At 55.1% G+C, this 19,189-nt stretch overlaps 1 protein-coding gene and 2 long non-coding RNA genes across 3 annotated transcripts; 2 read left to right on the forward strand and 1 right to left on the reverse strand.

Moving 5' to 3' along the window:
• Positions 1–2,169: 2,169 nt before the first annotated feature.
• LOC148218203 (class I histocompatibility antigen, F10 alpha chain-like) lies at positions 2,170–5,836 on the reverse strand. The gene is made up of 8 exons (XM_088157945.1): positions 5,681–5,836; positions 4,513–4,776; positions 3,891–4,166; positions 3,400–3,672; positions 3,203–3,307; positions 3,070–3,104; positions 2,912–2,944; positions 2,170–2,422 (listed from the first exon to the last, which is right to left on the reverse strand). Exons 1-7 carry the CDS (start codon positions 5,754–5,756, stop codon positions 2,918–2,920), a joined length of 1,056 nt encoding a protein of 351 aa, XP_088014071.1. The 5' UTR covers positions 5,757–5,836; the 3' UTR covers positions 2,170–2,422; positions 2,912–2,917.
• Positions 5,837–5,967: 131 nt separating this feature from the next.
• Positions 5,968–8,485, forward strand: LOC148218204 (uncharacterized). The gene is made up of 2 exons (XR_015800546.1): positions 5,968–6,253; positions 8,100–8,485. It is a non-coding gene; the product is annotated as an uncharacterized LOC148218204 (long non-coding RNA).
• Positions 8,486–15,715: 7,230 nt separating this feature from the next.
• Positions 15,716–17,016, forward strand: LOC148218205 (uncharacterized). Its single transcript, XR_015800540.1, has 4 exons — positions 15,716–15,743; positions 16,458–16,493; positions 16,610–16,645; positions 16,814–17,016. It is a non-coding gene; the product is annotated as an uncharacterized LOC148218205 (long non-coding RNA).
• The last annotated feature ends 2,173 nt before the right edge of the window (positions 17,017–19,189 follow it).

Raw genomic sequence — 19,189 nt, forward strand, 5'->3', positions numbered from 1 at the left:
CAGGTTCAGACCAGCGGCTTCCCCCACTGCTCTCAGCTTCACTGGGCTCCATCTCTGGCTGTACCTCACCCTACAGCCCAAGTCCAACCACGTTGGCATCACCATTATGTAGTAACTATGTTGAGACGGACTGGACTGATACCACCATCAATCCTTTATTAAAAACTTTACATGCCTTCTTTCTGTGGACTTCTCTCAGCCAACCCTAACCCCTTCCCTCAAAGGCAGCTCCACACAGCACTGACTCCTTTTCTTACAGGCAGCTCCACACAGCTCCGACTCATTCTCTCCTCTCTGCAAGTTTCCTTCTTCCTTCTACATGACTGGCTAAACCCCAGCCTGTCCCTTATCTGGCCACCTAACCCTGTCTGTCACAACAACTTCTTACCTTATCTGTCCCTTGCACAACCCCATGTCCCTTCTCTCCTCACAGCACAGCGAGCAGACTCCACCCCAAACTGCAGCAGAACCTCAGTCTCAAGCTCCAACTGTAACTGTGACTGTGACTAGTGGCCAGCTAGCCCACTCTTTTATAAAACACCCATCCTCATTGGGCAGGCAAGGCTGTTTGCACTCCTCAGTAATCAGTACAGGTGTAATTCATTGGGAAACATTGCCTTCTGCACTATCCTTTCAACCTATCTTCCCACACTTATTCTGTAAGGCTTTTCTTATTTCCTATAGTTATGGTCACCATCATCTCATGGTCATGGTCACCTCACAGCCACCTCATGGTCACAATCGTCTCACAGCCATGGTTGTGTCATGATCATCTCATGGTCTTGATCACCACATAGCCATGGTGTGTTGTGGTCATCTCATGGCCACTTCTTGGTCAAGATGTGTCATGGTCACAGTCATGATAATCTCATGGCCTTCAGTATTTCATGGCCGTGGTGGTGTCATGGCAATCTCGTGGTCATCTCATTGTCACCATCATCTTGTGGTCCTCTCATGGTCACGGCCATCTCATGGTCATGGTCATTTCCTGATCATCATCATCTTATGCTCACGTCACCTCGTGATCATGTCATTGTCACCTCATGGTCATCTCATGGCCACGATCACATCAGGGTCACCCCAAGGCCATGGCTGTGCCACAGCCAACCCATGGTCATCTCTTGGTCCAAATCATCTCTTGGTCAGGGTTGTGGTTGTGTCATGGTCATCTCATGGCCATGGTCACTCTCATCCCATGGCCATCTTGTACTTGTGTCATGGCCATGGTCATGGCCAGGGAACCTCTCCAAGCCCCAGTTTTGGAACACTCAAGGACCACTGGGGGCAACGATGCCTGGCCTGACCCCTCTCCCATCCCACTGCCCTTCCAGGAGCCTGACATGGCCAAACCTGTCGGGGCTTGGCCTGCCCTGACCCCGGGCTGGTGTCAGTGAAATGGCTAAATAAATAATAAAGGGACTGGAATGACTAAAGGGCTAGAAACTGAAAGTGTAAGGAGAAATAAAAAGGGTGTACAAAAGGCCCCTTTAGAAGACCCTAAAATGGGGTTGAGCAGACACTGATACAGACTATGAAGGAATGTTCTAGAAAGCTTCCAGCCAATCACAGACCCTTGTGCAGTCTCTATTTGCATGGTTATGCCCAGTAGTTCCCATAATCCTTTTCTTCTCCTCTACTGCTCGCCATAGTGTGACTGGATGTTGTCTGTCTTGGCTCCTCAGTGTCCAGGGTTGTTACCTGCTGTGGGGCCGGTTCCCAGCCTGTCCCTTCCATGATGGACTGCTACACAGACTCTCCTGGGGACACATGGGATATGGGACATGGAGCAGGAAACAAAACCTGGGGGATGGAATTGGGTGTGGCTGAGAAGCCCTCATTTTGCTCCTGGTGTCCCCATCCCAGTCCTGGTGTCCCCATTTATGTGTCCCCATCCCAGTCCTGGTGTCCTCACACTGATCCTGGTGTCCCCATTCCCATGAATGTGTCCCCCACCCTAGTCCTGGTCTTCCCATCCTGCTCCTGGTGTCCCCGTCCCAATTCCTGCTGTCCCCATTCCCATTCCTGCTGTTCCCATCTCTGTCCCTTGCTGTCCCTATCCCATCCTGGTGTCTCAATCCCCGTGTCCCCATCCCTGTCCCCAGTGTCCTTATCCCTGTCCCCAGTGTCCCTATTCCCACTCCTGGCTCCCAGTGAGGAACTGTCGGCCACTGGAGGAGGGAACCCGGATTTATTGCCCCAAGCAGGATTTATTGCCCAAAGTAGGATAATTTCACACCAGAAAAAAAGCATTGGGAATATTTGTAATTCTTAGCTTTAAAACACTAGAAAATGGGAAATGTATCTGTTAGCAAAAGCTGTGGGTGGATGGGAACAGTGGGATGAGCTCTGCTGGCATCTCCTGGTTTCCTGGGAAGAGGGAAGGGGCCGGATCCAGCTCCATGGATTGCTCAGGCAATGATTTCTGTCGGGATGAGAGAGGGTCACGGTGTCACCCTCTCCATGTCCCCATCCCACAGGATGGACCTGGCTGGAGCCCATGGAGAGTGGGAGCTGTTTTGGAATCCCACCTCATCCCGCCCCAATCTTGCTCCATCCATCCCATGCGATCCCGTCCCATTCATTCTGCCCTAATACCACTCTGGAATTCCACCCAATCCCTCTCCATCCATCCCACACCTACTCCATCCATCCATCCATCCATCCATCCATCCATCCATCCATCCATCCATCCATCCATCCATCCCAACTGACCCTGCTCCATCCAACTTGCACCAATCCTGCCCCATCCATCCCACCTGATCCCACTCCAGAATCCAGCCCCAATCCCACTCCACAATTCCATTTGATCCTGCTCTGGACCCCTGCATTGATCCAGAATCCCTCCCTGATCCCAATCTGTCCATTCTGCCCCGATTCTCCTCTGGAATCCCACCCTGATCCCATTGTGTACCTGTACTCAAGCCGTTGGTTCCCATGTCATTTCCTGCAGAAAGAGAAGATCCATGAGATTCCAGCACAGATCCAGTTAATCCACTGGGATTAACTCCAGGATCCATCCTGGGATCCAAACGGAGAGGATCCAGAGCTGGATCCACCACTGGTACTCACCGGCTGCCATGTTGCATCCATTCTGTCCCTCCTCCCTGTGGAAAAACAGTGGGATTGGCGTTGGTGGCACAGGATTCCCAGAACAGTGCCAGGTGGATCCATGCCCTTTCCCAACCCCCATCCCATGTGTTACCGGATTGGCGCTTCCAGATGACAAATCCAATGAGGACAATAAAGATGATGATGGCAGCGACGGACACAGCAATCACCACGGTGAGATTCCTGCCAGATGTCGGCTCTGAAAAATGTGGGATGGTGAGGAGGGGGAGGGGAATCCCCATTTGGGAATTCCAAATTCCCAATTCCCACATTCCACATTCCCAGCCTCACCCCAAGCGTAGATCCCGGGCCCCGACATTCCGGGATGCTCCACCCGGCACCGGTACTGCTCCCGCTCCTCCGGCCGCGCCTCGATCCTGGCCCAGGTGTGGAAGGTGCCGTCGCTGTTGGGAACGATCCCGCCCCACTCCGTCTCCTGATCCCAGATTTCATCCCCCTTCATCCAGTTGACTTCAATGGAGCTGGGGTAGAATCCGTACGCGTGGCAGGACAAGATCAGCATCCCGTGTTCCTCTTTTCCAGACACATGGACATCAGGGGGCTCTGGAATGGGATAACAGTGAGAGACATCCATGGAATTCTATTGAGTCCATGGGTGAGATCTGCCCCTGGAATTCCCACTGGAATTGGATGGGGGTGAGACCTGCCCATGGAATTTCCACTGGAATAGGATGGGGTGAGATCAGCCCGTGGAATTCCCACCGGAATTATTACGTTCCCAAGTCCTCCATTCCCAAATCCCACATGAATTCTGCTCCCACCTTTGCGGTCCAGCTCCTTCTGTCCATATTTGACGTATTTCTGGAGCCACTCTGGGCATTCATGCTCCAGGTAATTCGCCTGCCTCTCAACCTCATTCGTTTCACTTTCCCAGTACCTCCTGCTGATCTCAGCAGCGCTGTCGGCCGCCACGAATCTCCTGGATCCCAGGTCAAAGGAAATGAGTTCCCGCCCATCGTAGCCATTCCGGAAGGACCCACGGACACTCCCATCAGATAGGAGCTCACAGCCAAAAAGCCATTGTATGGTGTGGAGACCTGGGGGAATTGTACCCACAGAGTCCCAGTCCCACAGAGCCCCATTCCAGCCCTATGGAGCCCCAGAGTCTGATGGGGACCCACAGAGCCTCATCCCAGCCCCATGGATCCACATCCCAACCCATGGATCACAAGATATCCCATACCAGCCTAATGGATCCCCATCTCAGCCCCTTGGTGCCTTGTGAATCCACATCCAAGCCTCATAAATCCCATTCCAGCCCTATGGATCCCCATCTTAGCCTCATGGAAACCCACCCCAGCCCCATGGATGCCATCCCAACACCATGGATGCCACCCCAACCCCACAGATCCTATCCCAGCCCCACAGATCCCCCCCACTCACCCCTGCTCTGGTTGTACCGGTCCCGCAGTATATCCAGGTTCCTGGCATCCATGTTCTGGTTCCCCACGCAGATCTGGGTCTCCCTATCCCAATATCCCGGCCCGACTCTATCCTTTATCCACTGCGTCAGTGGCTCCATCCGGCCCCGCTCGCTGTCATAGCGCACGAAGGGGATCCCATCCAGGTATCCAATCATCATGAACTGAGGGATCCCCGGGCTGGGCTCTGACACCGCCACATCCAAGTAATACAGGGAGTGAAGAACTGGGGGGACACAGAGATTTGAGGGGATTGAGGGGGTCATGGATCAATGAAAGGGTAACTGGGAGAGACGGGAAGGGGGTGCATGGGGTCCCAGTGTCCAGGAATGGTGGCTCAGGGGACTCCCACTATCAAGGAAAGGGGGATACAAGGACTGTGAGAGGTGGGATGGGAGTTCCAGGGGATTCCTGTGCCCTGGAAACGGGGCTCAGGAGTCCCCGGTGTTGAGGGAAAGGGGGGGTTTGGGAGCTGGGAAAGGCAGGAATGGGGGTCCAGGGGGTCCCTGGGTCAGGGGAAAGGGGGATCTGGGGCTGGGAGAGGCGAGCGGATCTTGGAGGCGCAGCCTTGGAGACAGGAAAGACACCGAGGAAGTGCGGTGGGGGAGGGGACGGAAGGAAAGGCCGAATTCCAGGGAGTTCATCTGCATCTTATTGGATTCGCGCTGCGACCTCCCCTGAGACCCCTGGGGCGGCCGGGACCCTCTGGGACCCCGTTTCAAATAGCGGCGGGAGTGGAAAACGGGGGAGACAGGAAAGTTGGGAGGTCCGAGGCAAATGTGAAGGGCGAGACTGAGGTCTGGGAAAGGGGGATGCCGGAAAAGGAGGTGCAGGGTGTCCCAGGCCTTGAAATGGACATTCAGGGGTGTCCCAGTGCCCAGGAATGGGGGTTCAGGGGGCGTCCCGTACCGCGATTCGGGGTTCAAAGGGATCTTGATCCCCAGCAATGGGGGTTCAGGGCGGTCCCGGTGCCTGATGAGGGGGTTCAGGGCGGTCCCGGTGCCGGGGAAGGGGGAGTCACAAAACCCAAAATGTGGCTATGGGAGGTTCCCGAGTCCAGGAATGAAGGTTTACGGTTTAGCCCGGAAATGGAAGTTCAGAGCGGTCGCGGTTTTAGGGGTCCCACTCACCTTTCGTCGCTCCCCCCGGGTCCCAGAGGAGCCCCAGGAGCCCCAAAAGCGGCCCCAGACCCAGCGCTGGAGCCATCGCGCTGCTCCGCTGCGGGCACGCCCGGCTCCGCCCGGCTCCCCCCGCCCGGCTCCCCCCGCCCGGCTCCCCCCGCCCGGCTCCCCCCGCCCGGCTCCCCCCGCCCGGCTCCCCCCGCCCGGCTCCCCCCGCCCGGCTTCCCCCGCCCGGCTTCGCCCCAGCACTGGCCCCGCCCCCAGGGCGGCCTCCGGCCCCGCCATTGGCGCCGCATGTTCCTGTCCGCCAATGGCAGCAGTATCTCTCAGTGACGTCATCAGTCGCCGGGTAGATCCCGGTCTCGCAGGTTGGGGCGCAGAAGCGACAGAGACCGAGAGAGCGCGGTGGGGAGAGGGGTCGGCGGAATTCCAGAGAATTCCTCTGGATCCCTCTGATCCCCGCTGCGATCCCCTGGCGGCCCTTTGAGAACTACCTGCAACCCCCTGAAACCCCCCTTAAGAAAGCTCCGGGAGTGGAGAACTGGAGGGACACGGAAATTTGAGAGATCCAGGGGTACAAAGGTAAAGGAAAAGGGAGGGTCCGGGGTCTGGGAAGGGCGAAATGCCCGAGAAGGAGGTGCAGGGGGTCCCAGTAGACGTGACGAGGATCCAGGAGGGGGTCCCAGTATCGAATAATGGGGTGCAGGGGGTGTCCTCATGCCCAGTAATGGGGGTTCAGGGGGTCCCAGGATCAAGGAAAGGGAGCTGAGGGCAATGGGGGGTCCAGAGGGTCCCTGTGCCCAGGAAAGGGGGGGCACGGGTTGAGGAAAATAGAGAGTGGGGGCTGGGAAAGGCAGGAATGGGGGTCCAGGGGCTCCCGGAGTCAAGGAAAAGGGGGACTGGGGTCTCCGAGAGGGAGAGGGTCTGGAAAGGGGTGCGGGAGGCATTGGTGCTGGATGAAGGGGTTCAGTTGGGTGCCGGTGCTGGATAAGGGGATACAGGGGGGTTCTGGTGCGCGGGAATTGGGGGTTCAGGGGAGTTCCGGTCCTGAATATGGGGGTTCAGGGGGTCCCGGAACTGGGGAAGGTGGTCTCAGTTCCTCCGAAATGAAGATTCAGGGAAGTTCCCGTGCCCAGAAATGGGGTTTTCTAGGAGTTCCCATGCCGGTAAATCGGGATTCAGGGGGTCCCGGTTCCCAGGAAATGGGGTTTCGGGGGTGGTTTCCGTGTACGAGAATGGGGCTTCAGGGGGTTCCACGTTCCAGGTAAGGGGGTTCAGGGTATTTTTCGACTGGGCAAGGGGGTACAGGGGGTCTCGGTGCCCCGAAATGAACGTTCAAGGGGGTCTCTGTGCCCAGGAAGGGGAGTTCGTCCGGAATTGGAAGTGCAGGGGGGTCCCTGTTCCCAGCAACGGGGTTTCAGGGGGGTCCCGGTGCAGGGGGCGGTCACCGGTCCCCGGGCGGATCCCGAAGCCGCAGCTCGGGAGACGCGAAAGTGATCGGGGAACGCGAGGAGGGGGAGGAGACAGAGGAAACCCTGGGAATTCCTCTGAATCCCCTCCGGGACCTCCCAGGACCCCCCGCAGGACGAGCAGAGGGTGGAGAACTGGGGTGGACGCAGAGACTGGGGGGTCTGGGGGCGTCCAAGAGTCAGGAGCAGAACTGGTAGATTGAGGAAGGTTCCAAGGTTCAAGGAAAGGACTGGGAGAGGTGGGATGGGGGATCCAGCGGGTCACTGTGCCCAGGAAAGGGGTCCAGGGGTCCTCGGTTTTGAGAAAAGTGGAATTTGAGAGCTGGGAAAGGCAGGAATGGGGGTCCAGGGGGTCCCTGAGTCACGGGAAAGAGGGAGCTGGGGCTGGGAGAGGCGGGCGGATCCCGGGGACACAGGATGGGCGAAGGGAAATCGAGACGGGAGGAAAGGGGAATTCCAGGGAATTCATCTGTTCCCACTGGATCTCCTCTGAGATCCCCTGGGACCCCCCGGGACCCCGGGGGACCCTCTGAAACGCCCTTCCAGGAAGCGCCGGGAATGGAGAACTGGGGAGACGCAGAAATTTTGGAGATCTGGGGGTCCAAAAGCCGAGGAAGAGGGCGCATCTGGGGTCTGGGAAGGGCAGCATGGCCGGGAATGGGAGTGCAGGGGTGTCTCAGAGCACTGACGGGGGTGCGGGGGAATCCCAGTCTCGGATAAGGGGGTGCAGGGGAAAGGAGTACGGGGCTGTCCCCGTGCCAAAAATGGGGGTTCAGGGGTTCCCGTTGTGGTAATTGATAAAAGATTCGTGTTAATCACAAAAGTCTTGGGGTTCGTATAAACCAGAATACTAAGGTCTGAAGTGAAGCATGGACGCTAGATGAAGGAAAATATATGATTAAATCATTCTGTTTTAAATCACCATGTTACGTTATGTTGTGTTGTGTTATGTTTCCCAGATAAGTTATATCTGCTGCCAGCTTGCAAAATCACACTTCCGGATAGTCCTTCCTGCCTTTGTTTGATCACTGCTGCCTATCTCAAGGACCAGACTTCCAGATTTCCCTGGTGGTTGTCTACAAAGACCAGATGGTTATCTGTGAGACTGACTATCGCCCAGAGGCTTTGTGAGTTTGGATACAGATGTTTATTCGACCACCACTGCTTACTTGGCAAAATTATGACAGGAAAAACCCCAAAATTAATGATTATAATGAGAAACCATAGTATAAGAAGAGGCTGCAAACCAAGGTTGGATGGAGTGTGGAGTGGGCGGTGACCCCTCACGTTCCCCAGCGCTGCTTGCTCTTTCTATATCAAATAAAGCAATCTAAATTTTGCTGAATATCGAGACTTTTGTCTCTCATTTATAACAATTGGGAGGTGAGAGGAGTGATGGGATCTGGGGAGATCCAGACCATTGCCAGATCGTGGTCAGCTCATGTTCATCACGTGGTCACTCATGGTCATCTTATGGTCATCTCCCAATCACCACCATCTCATGCTCATGGTCACCTCATGGCCAGGATCATGTTATGGTCACGGGCATGCCGTGGTCATCTCTTGGTCACAATACCTCATGCCCATGGTCATCTCACAGTCATCATCATGTCATGGTCACAGTCATGGACATTTCTTGATCACCTCATGGCCATGGTTGTGTCATGGTCATCTCATGGTCACTGCATGATCCTGGGCACCACATGGCTGTGTCATCATCATCTCATGGTCACAGTCCTCTCATAGTCATGGCCGTCTCTTGGTCATCTCACAGTCACAGTCATGTCATCATCACAGTCATGGTCATTTATTTCCTGATATCCATCATCTCATCTTCATGGTCAACTCTCAGTAATGGTCACCTCATGGTCATGGTCATCTCATGGTCATGGTCATCTCCTTATCGCCATCATCTCATGGTCATGGTCATCCTGTGGCCACAATTATTTCATAGCAGTGGTCATATTGTGGTCACCTCATGGTCATCTCCTGATCTCCATCATCTCGTTCACAGTCATGGTTGCATCATGGTTATTTCTTGTTCTTGGTCATCTCCTGATCCCCATCATCTCATGTCCATTGTCGTCTCACTGTAATAGTCATCTCAGGATGATGGTTGTGTCATGGTCATCTCATGGTCATGGTCATCTCATGGCCACAGTTCTGTCATGGTCATCTCATATCAGGGGTCGAGGGTGGTCTCCAACAATCCTTTTTAGGCTTTGCAGATATCAGGGCAGAAGTGGCAAAAATTAAAGAAGAACGGAACAACAACCACAACTCAGAAACATAAAAAAATTTATTAATAATGAAAGTAAATGTGGGATGAGGCCCAAAAATCCAAATACAACAACTGAGAGGACAAGGTCACTTTAGGAGCCTGGGGTTGAAGACAAAGATACAGGGAGGTCCAAGGTGTAAATATGGGGTAAGGGAGGGGGTAGAGTTGAGCTTAGGGTCCAATGGGGAAAGGGGAAAGTGGGGCAGAGGTGGAGTAAGGGCAGGTAGGATCCAATGGGGTAGGTTGGGTGGAACATTGCATCAGCTGAGGGCCAATGGGGATACAAGGAAGGGAGAACAGTCTGGAACTGGGAGAGGTGATAATTAACTGGGAAATGAGGGTTAGGAATATGCATGAGGTATTAACATAGGCAATCCCATAACTCTTCATAACATTCTTCTGAGGTCACCACAACATAAACAAATGCCTCCCAAGGTTTAGGGTTGGGATATAATTTTTCTTTGGTGATGGTTGCCTGTCCTGGGATACTGGTCAGGCTGACTCCCACATCTCCCCCTTTCTGTTTAACTGTAAAAATAGAACTGAAAGATTTTTGTAAAACTCTGTAAAAACATCCTAACAGACAAGGAACAACTCACAGTATAATGACAACAATTATGAAGATAAGTAACCCCGTATTCATTATAGACAACACCTACCCCTTGATTTCCCAACTTTTAAAGAGTCCATCAAACCAGTCTTTGTCATCATAAATTCTTAACTTTTTGACTCCCATCTTTGAGGACTTGAATACTTTTGTGTATAGACTCACTATGGTCTGAAAGGTTCATGCAGCACATGCCTTCGAGGTCTTGGCATCCGTGTGCCAACAGCAAGAAATCTATGGCAGCTCTGTTTTGTAACGTTGTGTGTCTTAGGCTGTCAACATCTGTTAAAAGGTCATTTAGAGATAGAAGTAGCATTGGTTTATTTACATAACCAACATCCTAATTTTCCTAATTGCGTTACTGCTTGTGCAGCAGCTACCCACGGTACAAAAGCAGAGGCAACAATCCTCTGTCCTCTATTCCAAAATTCTATTTCACTGGTACAGTCGAATTGGAACTGATGTGCAAAGCGGTTTATTTCCCTATTTTTGTCATTGCCAATTAGTGTTGTGACATTGGGAGTTAGTAAAGCAAGCCTACCAAGGCTACATGGGCTGCCTTTAATACGAGATGGAATGGCAGGCCATGCTCTGTCCCCACAAATAAGAAACGTGCCTGGTGGTAATTGCAAAGGGGCATCGATTTAGATGGATGTCATGAGGTATAATTGCACCATAGGCTCTCATTTTTATACCTTGGATGGTGGGGAGAAACATCCCACAGTGCTGGTTCATCTGGTTTTACAATTTGGGGCTTAGCACCATTAGATGTTACCAATTGAACTCTTTTTCTATAATGAAAGGTAAAGCAGTAATCCATTCGAGCTGAGCCAAACAGTTCCAATTCTTGAGCCTCTAATGGTGCATGTGGAAGGCTGCGAGGCCACGAATCTCAAAAATCTACAGGATTGTATTTCAGCTTACCAATGGGACTGTTCCTTTGCATATTACGAATGGCCTTTTTATTTACTGGCCACTCATCTATTGCCAGACATACCAGCCATGTTGAAGAGGGGTTATTTGGGGTGGGAACAGATAATCATAAAGTCTCCTGGTGTGTTATGTTCGCTAAAGACTTGCTGTTAGGAGTTGTGAGTACTGGAATTTTCTGGTGGGTTGTCCTTTATTGGCTGTAGGTAAGGTTTGATGGTTTTGGCTGGTATCCACCGAGGTCCTCTATCTGTGGAGACACAACTGTATCCCTTCCCCCAATTATTAATTGAAATGGTCCTAAAATTTGATTTGTTTCAGGCTCTTTTACTAACACTGGTGGTCATCAGCATCATCAGCTTGTGGATTTCTGTTACAGCACGAGGCTGGCTCATGCTCCAGTGCAAGTTTTTTTGATGGCAGCCTGGGGAAATTGCCTTTAAAAGAAAACTGTTTAGCCAGGGGTTCGTTTTGACCAGGAACTGCGTATCTCCCTTTTCTCTGTGGACAGTCTTTTCAGAAATGCAAAGCATGTGGGTTGGTACTGTGATTGTGGGCTTTAAAAGGAAACTGCACAGCCACCAGGGCTTTTGCAACTCCTTGCCCCATGGCCTGGGCCTGTCCTGCTGCCACATTCATCCCGAGACGATTGCACGCCTCGATCATCTGGAGGATCATTGGTGGTGTTTCTCGTGGCAGGGTGTGCAACACCTTTGGACACTCAGAGTTACCATGAGCTACTGCCAATGTCTCTAACAGCTTGTTCCTGGTCCTAGTATCAGGGATTTGTTTTTCCAATGCTTGTTTTAACTGGTCTATAAATTCCATGTATGTCTCTCCTGGCTCTTGCCTAATATTAGTATACTCTGAGTTAGGATTGCTGCCATCTGCTACATGGACCAATGCTTTTAACAAAAATTTTTAACTTCATTGAATACTTGCCTGGGGACTGCTGCTGCTTGCTCCTCAGGTTGGCTAAATTGTCCTTCCCCGGTTAGGTGGCCCATCATTTATGTTGTGTCATTCAAACATAACTGAAATTTAACCCAAACTTTACTGAAACAAGCCCGCATTGGCTGCCTGTCACTGCAGTGTCACTGTTGATGTGTCCCTTGACCCAGTCAGCTCTCTGATCATGTGGTGTCCACGCATCTCCCCAGCCCATCACTGCCTCACACACGAGGTGACCACCACCCCACTCTCTGGCCATCTGACCAGCAGCTGAGCCCTTCCCAGAGTGCCTCTTGGTGGATAAAAGTGAACATAGTGAACAGGATTTAACAAAAATAGAAGAGGCCCTTATTCTCTAAGGCGTTCCTTATTTCCTACAGTTATGGTCATCACCATTACCTCATGGTCATGGTCACCTAATGGTCACCTCACAGTCACCTCATGGTCACAATCATCTCGCAGCCATGGTTGTGTCATGATCATCTCATGGTCACCTCTAGGTCAAGATCCTGTTATGGTCATCTCACAGCCTTCAGTATTTCATGGCCATAGTGGTGTCAAGGTCATCTTGTGGTCATCTCATGGTCACGGCCATCTTGTGGTCATGGTCCTTTCCTGATCACCATCATCTTATGCTTGTGGTCATCTCACTGTAATGGTCATCTCATGATCATGTCATGGTCACCTCATGGTCATCTCATGGCCACGACCACATCAGGGTCACCTCAAAGCCATGGTTTTGCCATGGCCAACCCATGGTCATCTCTTGGTCCAAATCATGTCATGGTCAGGGTTGTGGTTGTGTCATGGTCACTCTCATCTTACGGCCATCTCGTGCCCATGTCATGGCCAGGGAACTTCTCCAAGATCCTGAGCCCCAATTTTGGGACACTCAAGGACCTTTGGGCACAATGAGGCCTGGCCTGACCCCTCCCCCCATCCCACTGCCCCTCCAGGAGCCCAACGTGGCCAAACCTTCCTGGGGACACCTCGGACATGGGACACAGACTGGGAAATGAATCCTGAGGGATGGAGCTGGGTGTGGTCGGCAAGTCCCAATTCTAGTCCTGCTGACCCCATCCTGCTCCTGCTGTCCCCATTCCACTCCTGGTGTCCCCATTCCCATTCCTGCTGTTCCCATCTCTGCCCCTGCTGTCCTTATCCCACTCTGCAGTCCCCAACCCTGCCCCTAGTGTCCCCATCCTTATCCCCAGTGTCCCCATTCCTGGCTCCCAGAGAGGAACTGCCAGGCACTGGAGGAAGGAACCTGGATTTATTGCCCCAAGCAGGATTTATTGCCTCAAAGCAGGATAATTTCACACCAGAACTGAAGTATTGTGAATATTTGTGGTTCTTGGATTTAAAATACTGGAAAATCAGAAATGGATCCATTAGCAAAAGCTGTGAGTGTCTGGGAGCAGCAGGATGAGCTGTGCTGGCAGCTCTTGGTTTCCTGGGAAGAGGGAAGGGGCCAGATCCAGCTCCATGAATCACTCAGGCGGTGATTCCTGCTGGGATGAGAAAATCTTCCAGGTCACTGCTGGCTCTGCAGGAAAATCCAATGCAAACAGTCAAGTCAGATGCCTGAAGGATTTTCTGACCTGTGCCACAACAGGTGCCTTCTGTGAGGTCAGTGTCCCGTGAGGAGGGAACATGTCCTGGAAATGTCACGGAATGTCAGTGGAGAATGGAGGCACTGGCAGCTCGTGGCAGCCCTGGCAGGGACTGTCACTGATCTGTGTCCTCGGGGGTGACCCTGACAGGGGCCTCTGAGCTGGGACAGCAGCGCAGGACCCTGGGCTGGGAAGGTCAGCCCCAGCTCAGGGCCAGCGCTGGGACCAGGGCAGGACAGGGCAGGGCCATCCCTGGGGCCAGGGGAGCTGCGGGAGCTGTGTCCCAGTGCCAGCCCGGTCTGGAGCCACAGCCCTGCTGGGCACAGAGCCCCTGGGAGCCGATGGCTGGGCCAGCTCAGCACAGCGGGGTTGGGCTGATCCAGCAGGACACGGTGGCCGTGGCTGTGCCAGGGGCTCTGCCCGGGGATCTTCCCCTGGGGGCCTGGAGCAGTCTGGGGCTGCAGGGACAGGAATGGGCTGGAGCCGGGCACTGCCACCACCCCAGCACTGCCACAAGGCCAGCCCCGGTGTCCCAGTGCCACCATTGCCAAGTGCTCCCCAGGGCACCTGCAGGGACTGGAGATCCCGGTCCCCCAGCTGCTGCCATGGCCCCTGACCCCGCTGTGCTCCCCCTGCCCCTTCTCCCTGATCCCGGGGTGCTGCTGCCCCAGGAAGAGGGGTCAGTGCAGCCCCAATGAGCCCAGGGGCTGCAGTGGGAACAGGGACAATCCTGCTCTGACACTCCAGGTTTGGGGCTGGGCTCAGCTCCGGGGTGTCCTGCAAGGAACGCTCTGGGAGGGGAGGGGTCCCGGGAGATGGGGGGTGTGGGGCTGGGGGCTGTTGGAGGATGGATTGTGTTGGAGTGGGGGTGTCCCCACAGGGTCCCCAGCTGCCTTTGGATCCCTGCCTGCCCCCCTCGGCCCCCCGGGTGCCCGGTCCCCTCCAGGGGCAGCTGCCCCGTGCAGGAAGCTGCAGGGATGCGGGGAGCGGGGCTGGATCCGTGCCACAGGCGGGATGGACTCTGTGCCAGGGCTGGGCTTGTGGCCAGGGCTGGGGGCTGTGCCAAGCCGGGCTTTGGCCTGGGGGCTGTCAGGGAGGGCGCAGGGAGGAGTCCCGGCAGGGATAAAGGTGCTCCTGCCCTGCTGCAGCCTCAGCCAGCGCTGCCCAGTGCGAGAGGAAGATGAAGGTGGCTGTGCTCAGCGTGGCCCTGCTCTTCTCCATCCTGCTGTGCCCCCCGGCACAGAGCGAGGTGAGGCTCCAAAGCCACGGGCTGGGCTCAGGTCTGAGGGCTCTTCCCAATGCAGGGGCTCCGCCGGGCTCCCCGGCCCCGGGCCGAGCCGCTTTCTCCTCGCCACCATTGCCTCTGTCCTTCCCCTTGCCGCAATTCAACTCCCGCTGCCAGAGCCCGGCTTCCCCACGGATGCTCGGACCCGGCTCCTCCCTGCGAGGGCCCCAGAGCTTTCCTGTGCTGCTATCCCCAAATCCCGTCCTTTTGGGCCTCCCCATCCCATCCCATCCCATCCCATCCCATCCCATCCCATCCCATCCCATCCCATCCCATCCCATCCCATCCCATCCCATCCCATCCCATCCCATCCCATCCCATCCCATCCCATCCTCTTGATCCCCTCGGGCATCTCCCCAGCATCTCCTCTCTTGCCCACACAAGAACAAAGGCCAGTCCCAAACTAGGCTGAAGTGGGACCAAGAGGTCCAAACTCATTTAAGTACAGACTAGGCTGAACTCGGCCAAACTGGGATGAACTGTTCCAGTCCCAAGCCAGGCTGAGCTGGCACAAACTGGGAAATGCCTCCCCCTCTGCCCCTGGTCCCCTCAAGCCCCCAGATGATTCCCAGGGTCTTCTTTCCAGTCTTTGCCCTCAGTTCATTGCCTTTCACCCTGCAGTGATGTTCCCAAATCCCCTGGCACCCCCTGCTCAGAGCGGAGGACAGCCATGGGTGGGAGGTGGGGGGCTGGGGACTCCTGTGTCCCCCCAGCCCCTCAAGGGCCAATCCTGACCAACCTTTTGCTCTCCTTGCCCAGGCCACCTTTGATGGCAGTGGTGGAGCTCTATGTGCTGGGGTAAGTCCTGGAGCTGGGTGCACCAGTGTGGGAACTGGGGGGAAGTTTGGTCACCCCCAATCTTTACTAGGACTGGGGACACCCCAGTGACATCTCATGCTCTCTCCACAGTGAGGTGGTGCCATTGCTGTTGGCGATGTGAGTATCCTGAATTCTGCTGAACCAGAGCCTCCCCTCTCATGGCCATGACCCTCCAGGCCATCCCAGTGCACCCCAGTGCGTGCCTGTACATCCCAGAGCTTCCCAAGGCTGCCCCTTCCCCAGGGTCCCCATTGTATTCCCACCCATCTCAGTGCACCCCAGGCACCCCAAAGATCCCCATGCCCAGTCCACTTCCTCTCCTCTTTCCCTCCACTCCCTTCCCTTTCTCATTCTCCATGACAGTATCCCCAAATCCCCCTCCTGGACTCCCAAAGCCCCTCCCAAACCCAACAATTTTGGTCCTCTGCCCCAGCTTTCCCCTGCCCCACCCACCTCGCACTTCAGCCCCCATGTCCCCCCACTGGAATTCCTGCCTCCCCATCTGCATTCCCCCATTCCCATCCCCTCAACACCCCAGCCCCATCCCCTGGGTCCCCAAAGTTCCCCCAGTTCAGTGTCTTTGGGGCCCTCACATCCCACTCCATCCCCTCCTCCTTGGAGGCCCCAAGTTCCCCTCGCTCTCCTCGTCTCCATCCCCACCGTGGTCCCTGCAGGAACAGGGATCGGGTGAAACTGCCTGGAGTGGGACTGGGGGGAGCAGAAGGGATTTTCCCCCTCAGACTGGGGACAGCCAAGGAGCTTGGGGGCACCTGTGACCCGCTGAGTCCCACAAGGGCCATTCCAGACTAAACCTTTGCTCTCCATCTGCAGGTAGTCATAGGAGGAGCTGCAGGTGGATGCATTGTGGTAAGTCCTGGAATTGGGGCACCAGTGTGGGAACTGGGGGCCAGTTGGGTCCCCCCATGCCTCGCTGGGACTGGGGACACCCCAGTGACCAGTGACATCTCCCCATCTCTCTGCAGAAGAAGAACGGCGTCCAATGAGTGAAGAGGTCTGAGGTGGGTACCCGCAGTTCTGCTGGGCCCAGAGCTTCCCCTGTCCTCGTCATCACCCCCAGTGCACCCCAGCACACCCCACTGTGCCCCAGTACACCCCAGCCTGCCCCAGTATCTCCCAACCAGCCCCAGTATCCCCCAGTGTGGCTCTAACCCCGCCTTTCTCCCCAGCCCCTCATGGCTGAGCAGGTGGAGCTTCTGCGGGAGTGATGCCCGGCTGCCCCTCTGGATGCCCTGGTGAGAAATCTTGGGGGATTCCAGCCCCACAAAAGATCCTCGGGGACCAGGGCAGATTCTTGAGCCCTCTGGGGTGGGCAGAGCTTGGGAAAGTCAGAGGGACATGGAGGGGGCTGTCCCTGATCCATGTGCTGGGGTTCGGTGGACAGAGCTGTCCCCAAGGCTTTCCTTGCACTGGGGGGCTCTGGGGACACCCAGTGTCCCTGTGGGAGCAGCAAGGGCTCTGGGAGGTTTTGGGATATTCCAGGGTGAGAGGCTCTGGGAGCCCCATGGATGTCAGGAGCCAAGTCCAGTCCCAGGTGTATTCGGGGCTCCAAATCCCTTCTCCTGCTGCAGGTCCCTGCAAAGAGAGGGGTGGGAACAAGGTCCCTCTCGTGTCCCAGTGGACACAGGTGTCAGAAAGGGGTTCTTGCCTTTCCTTAGAAAATACCTGTCTTTCAAACCAAGACAAGGTGACACTGGCCCGATGCCAGGCACCCACCAGAGCCACTCTGACCCTACCCCTCGAGCTGCAAGGGAAGAGAAAGTTTAACCAGTAGCTCCAGGAGCAGATTAAGACAGGACGAGCAAACACAGCAAACAGCAAAACGGATGTCACAGACATAGCCTGGGCTCAGCAAGGGAATTTATTACCAACCAAATCATAGCAATAGAAGGAAAAGAGACAGAAATCTCTCAAACCCCTTCCCCCTCACCCAACGGGGATAACCAGGAACACAGATCACCAGGGCTCTGCCCAACGGGGGTCACTGGGGATCATCCAACACCGATCCTCCCATGGGGGATGGAGCTGGAACAGATCACAAAGCTCTTCCCACACTCGGGGCACTCACTGGGCTTCCCTCAGTGGTGGCTCCGTTGGTGTTGGGTCAAGTGAGAGCTCTGTGAGAAGCTCTTCCCACACTCAGGACACTCGTAGGGCCTCTCCCCAGTGTGGATGCGCCGGTGCCTGATGAGGGTGGAGTTGTGCTTGAATCCCTTCCTGCAGTCGGGGCAGCGGAAGGGCCTCTCCTCTGTGTGAATCCGCTCATGTCTGAGGACATGGGAGCTGGTCTGAAACCTCTTCCCACACTTGGGACACTCGTAGGGCCTCTCCCCAGTGTGGATGCGCTGGTGTTTTCTCAGGTCAGAGCTCCACCCAAAGCTCTTCCCACATTCCAAGCAGGTGTAGGGCCGTTCCCCTGTGTGGATCACCTGGTGCTGCATCAGAGTTGAAATAGTGCTGAAGCTCTTCCTGCATTTCCCACACTCATAGGGCTTCTCCCCAGTGTGGATCATCTGGTGCTGGATCAGCCTGCACCTGTAGTTGAAACCCTTCCCACATTCCAAGCACTCGTGAGGCTTCTCCCCTCCAGGAGGCTTCTCCACCAGCTCTGAGCTCTGCCTGGATCTCCGGCCGCCTTCCCGGCTCAGGGAGGGTCTTTCCTCCTCGCAGCTCCCTGGGATGGGTTTGCAGCCCCTCTTCCTGTGGGATCCCTGGGACTTTTCCTCCTCCTCCATCCACCCACGCCTTGGGAATGACAAATCCTGGTTTGGAGGAAAACACAAGAGAGCACCTTGGGCTTTCAAAGTGCAACACAGGAAGACATTGGGCATCTTGTGTCTATAAGAACCTCCAAAACACAACGATTCAGCACAAAAATTATCCAAACATCAAGACACAGATAAAAAACTCCCCAGAAAGTAAGTTTCAGGCAAAATTCCTTCCAAAAGATAAGGATTGAGCCCCTGCAAAAAATCAAAGCACCAACATTTAGGCCAATAAAGCTCACAAACACCAAGATTCAGTGATGTGAAAATCATGGATGGTCCTCTTCTGTGACCTGCTGCATGTTGGGGGAGGAACGCTGCTGGGGTTGGGGCAGAGGCAGCAGATACAGGGACGAGTGGAACATTGTGCTGCTTCCCATTTCTGCTCCTCCTCTGGTGTCCCTACACTTCCTCACACTCCTCTTCCTCCCATTATTCCTCTTTCTCCTGCACAATCCCACCTGCTCCTCCCACGTGCAGCATTTGACCATTTTGTTCAACCCTGCTTCTCCTTCCCTTCTCCTGCTGCCCCCAGGCCCAGCACCCACTGCCGGCTCCCTCTTCCCCCCAAACCCACAGCATCCCAGCGCAGGGGCAGCGATGGAGCTGGGGCAGCTCGGGCTGGGGCAGCGCTGGGCTCTCGGCCGCTCCCGCCCGCACTCGCTCCCCACTGCAGCCGCTGCCGCCACCACAGCGCGGGGGGGCCCGGCCTTGGCGCTCCCCCCCTCCCACCTCCCCAAATTCCCCTGCCGGGGGGCGCTGGGGCCAGGAGACAGACGA

The sequence above is a fragment of the Sturnus vulgaris genome, unplaced genomic scaffold, assembly GCF_052056855.1.
Source record: "Sturnus vulgaris isolate bStuVul1 unplaced genomic scaffold, bStuVul1.hap1 Scaffold_194, whole genome shotgun sequence".
In the NCBI taxonomy this organism is placed as follows: domain Eukaryota; kingdom Metazoa; phylum Chordata; class Aves; order Passeriformes; family Sturnidae; genus Sturnus; species Sturnus vulgaris.

Bases quoted from the DNA above. Each gene is read 5' to 3' on its own strand.
- LOC148218203 (XM_088157945.1), bottom strand. From the start codon at position 5,756: ATGGCTCCAGCGCTGGGTCTGGGGCCGCTTTTGGGGCTCCTGGGGCTC. The intron at 4,167-4,512 runs GTGAGTGGGGGG...CAATTCCCCCAG, and splicing joins CCGGTACAACCAGAGCAGGG to GTCTCCACACCATACAATGG. The intron at 3,673-3,890 runs GTGGGAGCAGAA...ATCCCATTCCAG, and splicing joins GAAGGAGCTGGACCGCAAAG to AGCCCCCTGATGTCCATGTG.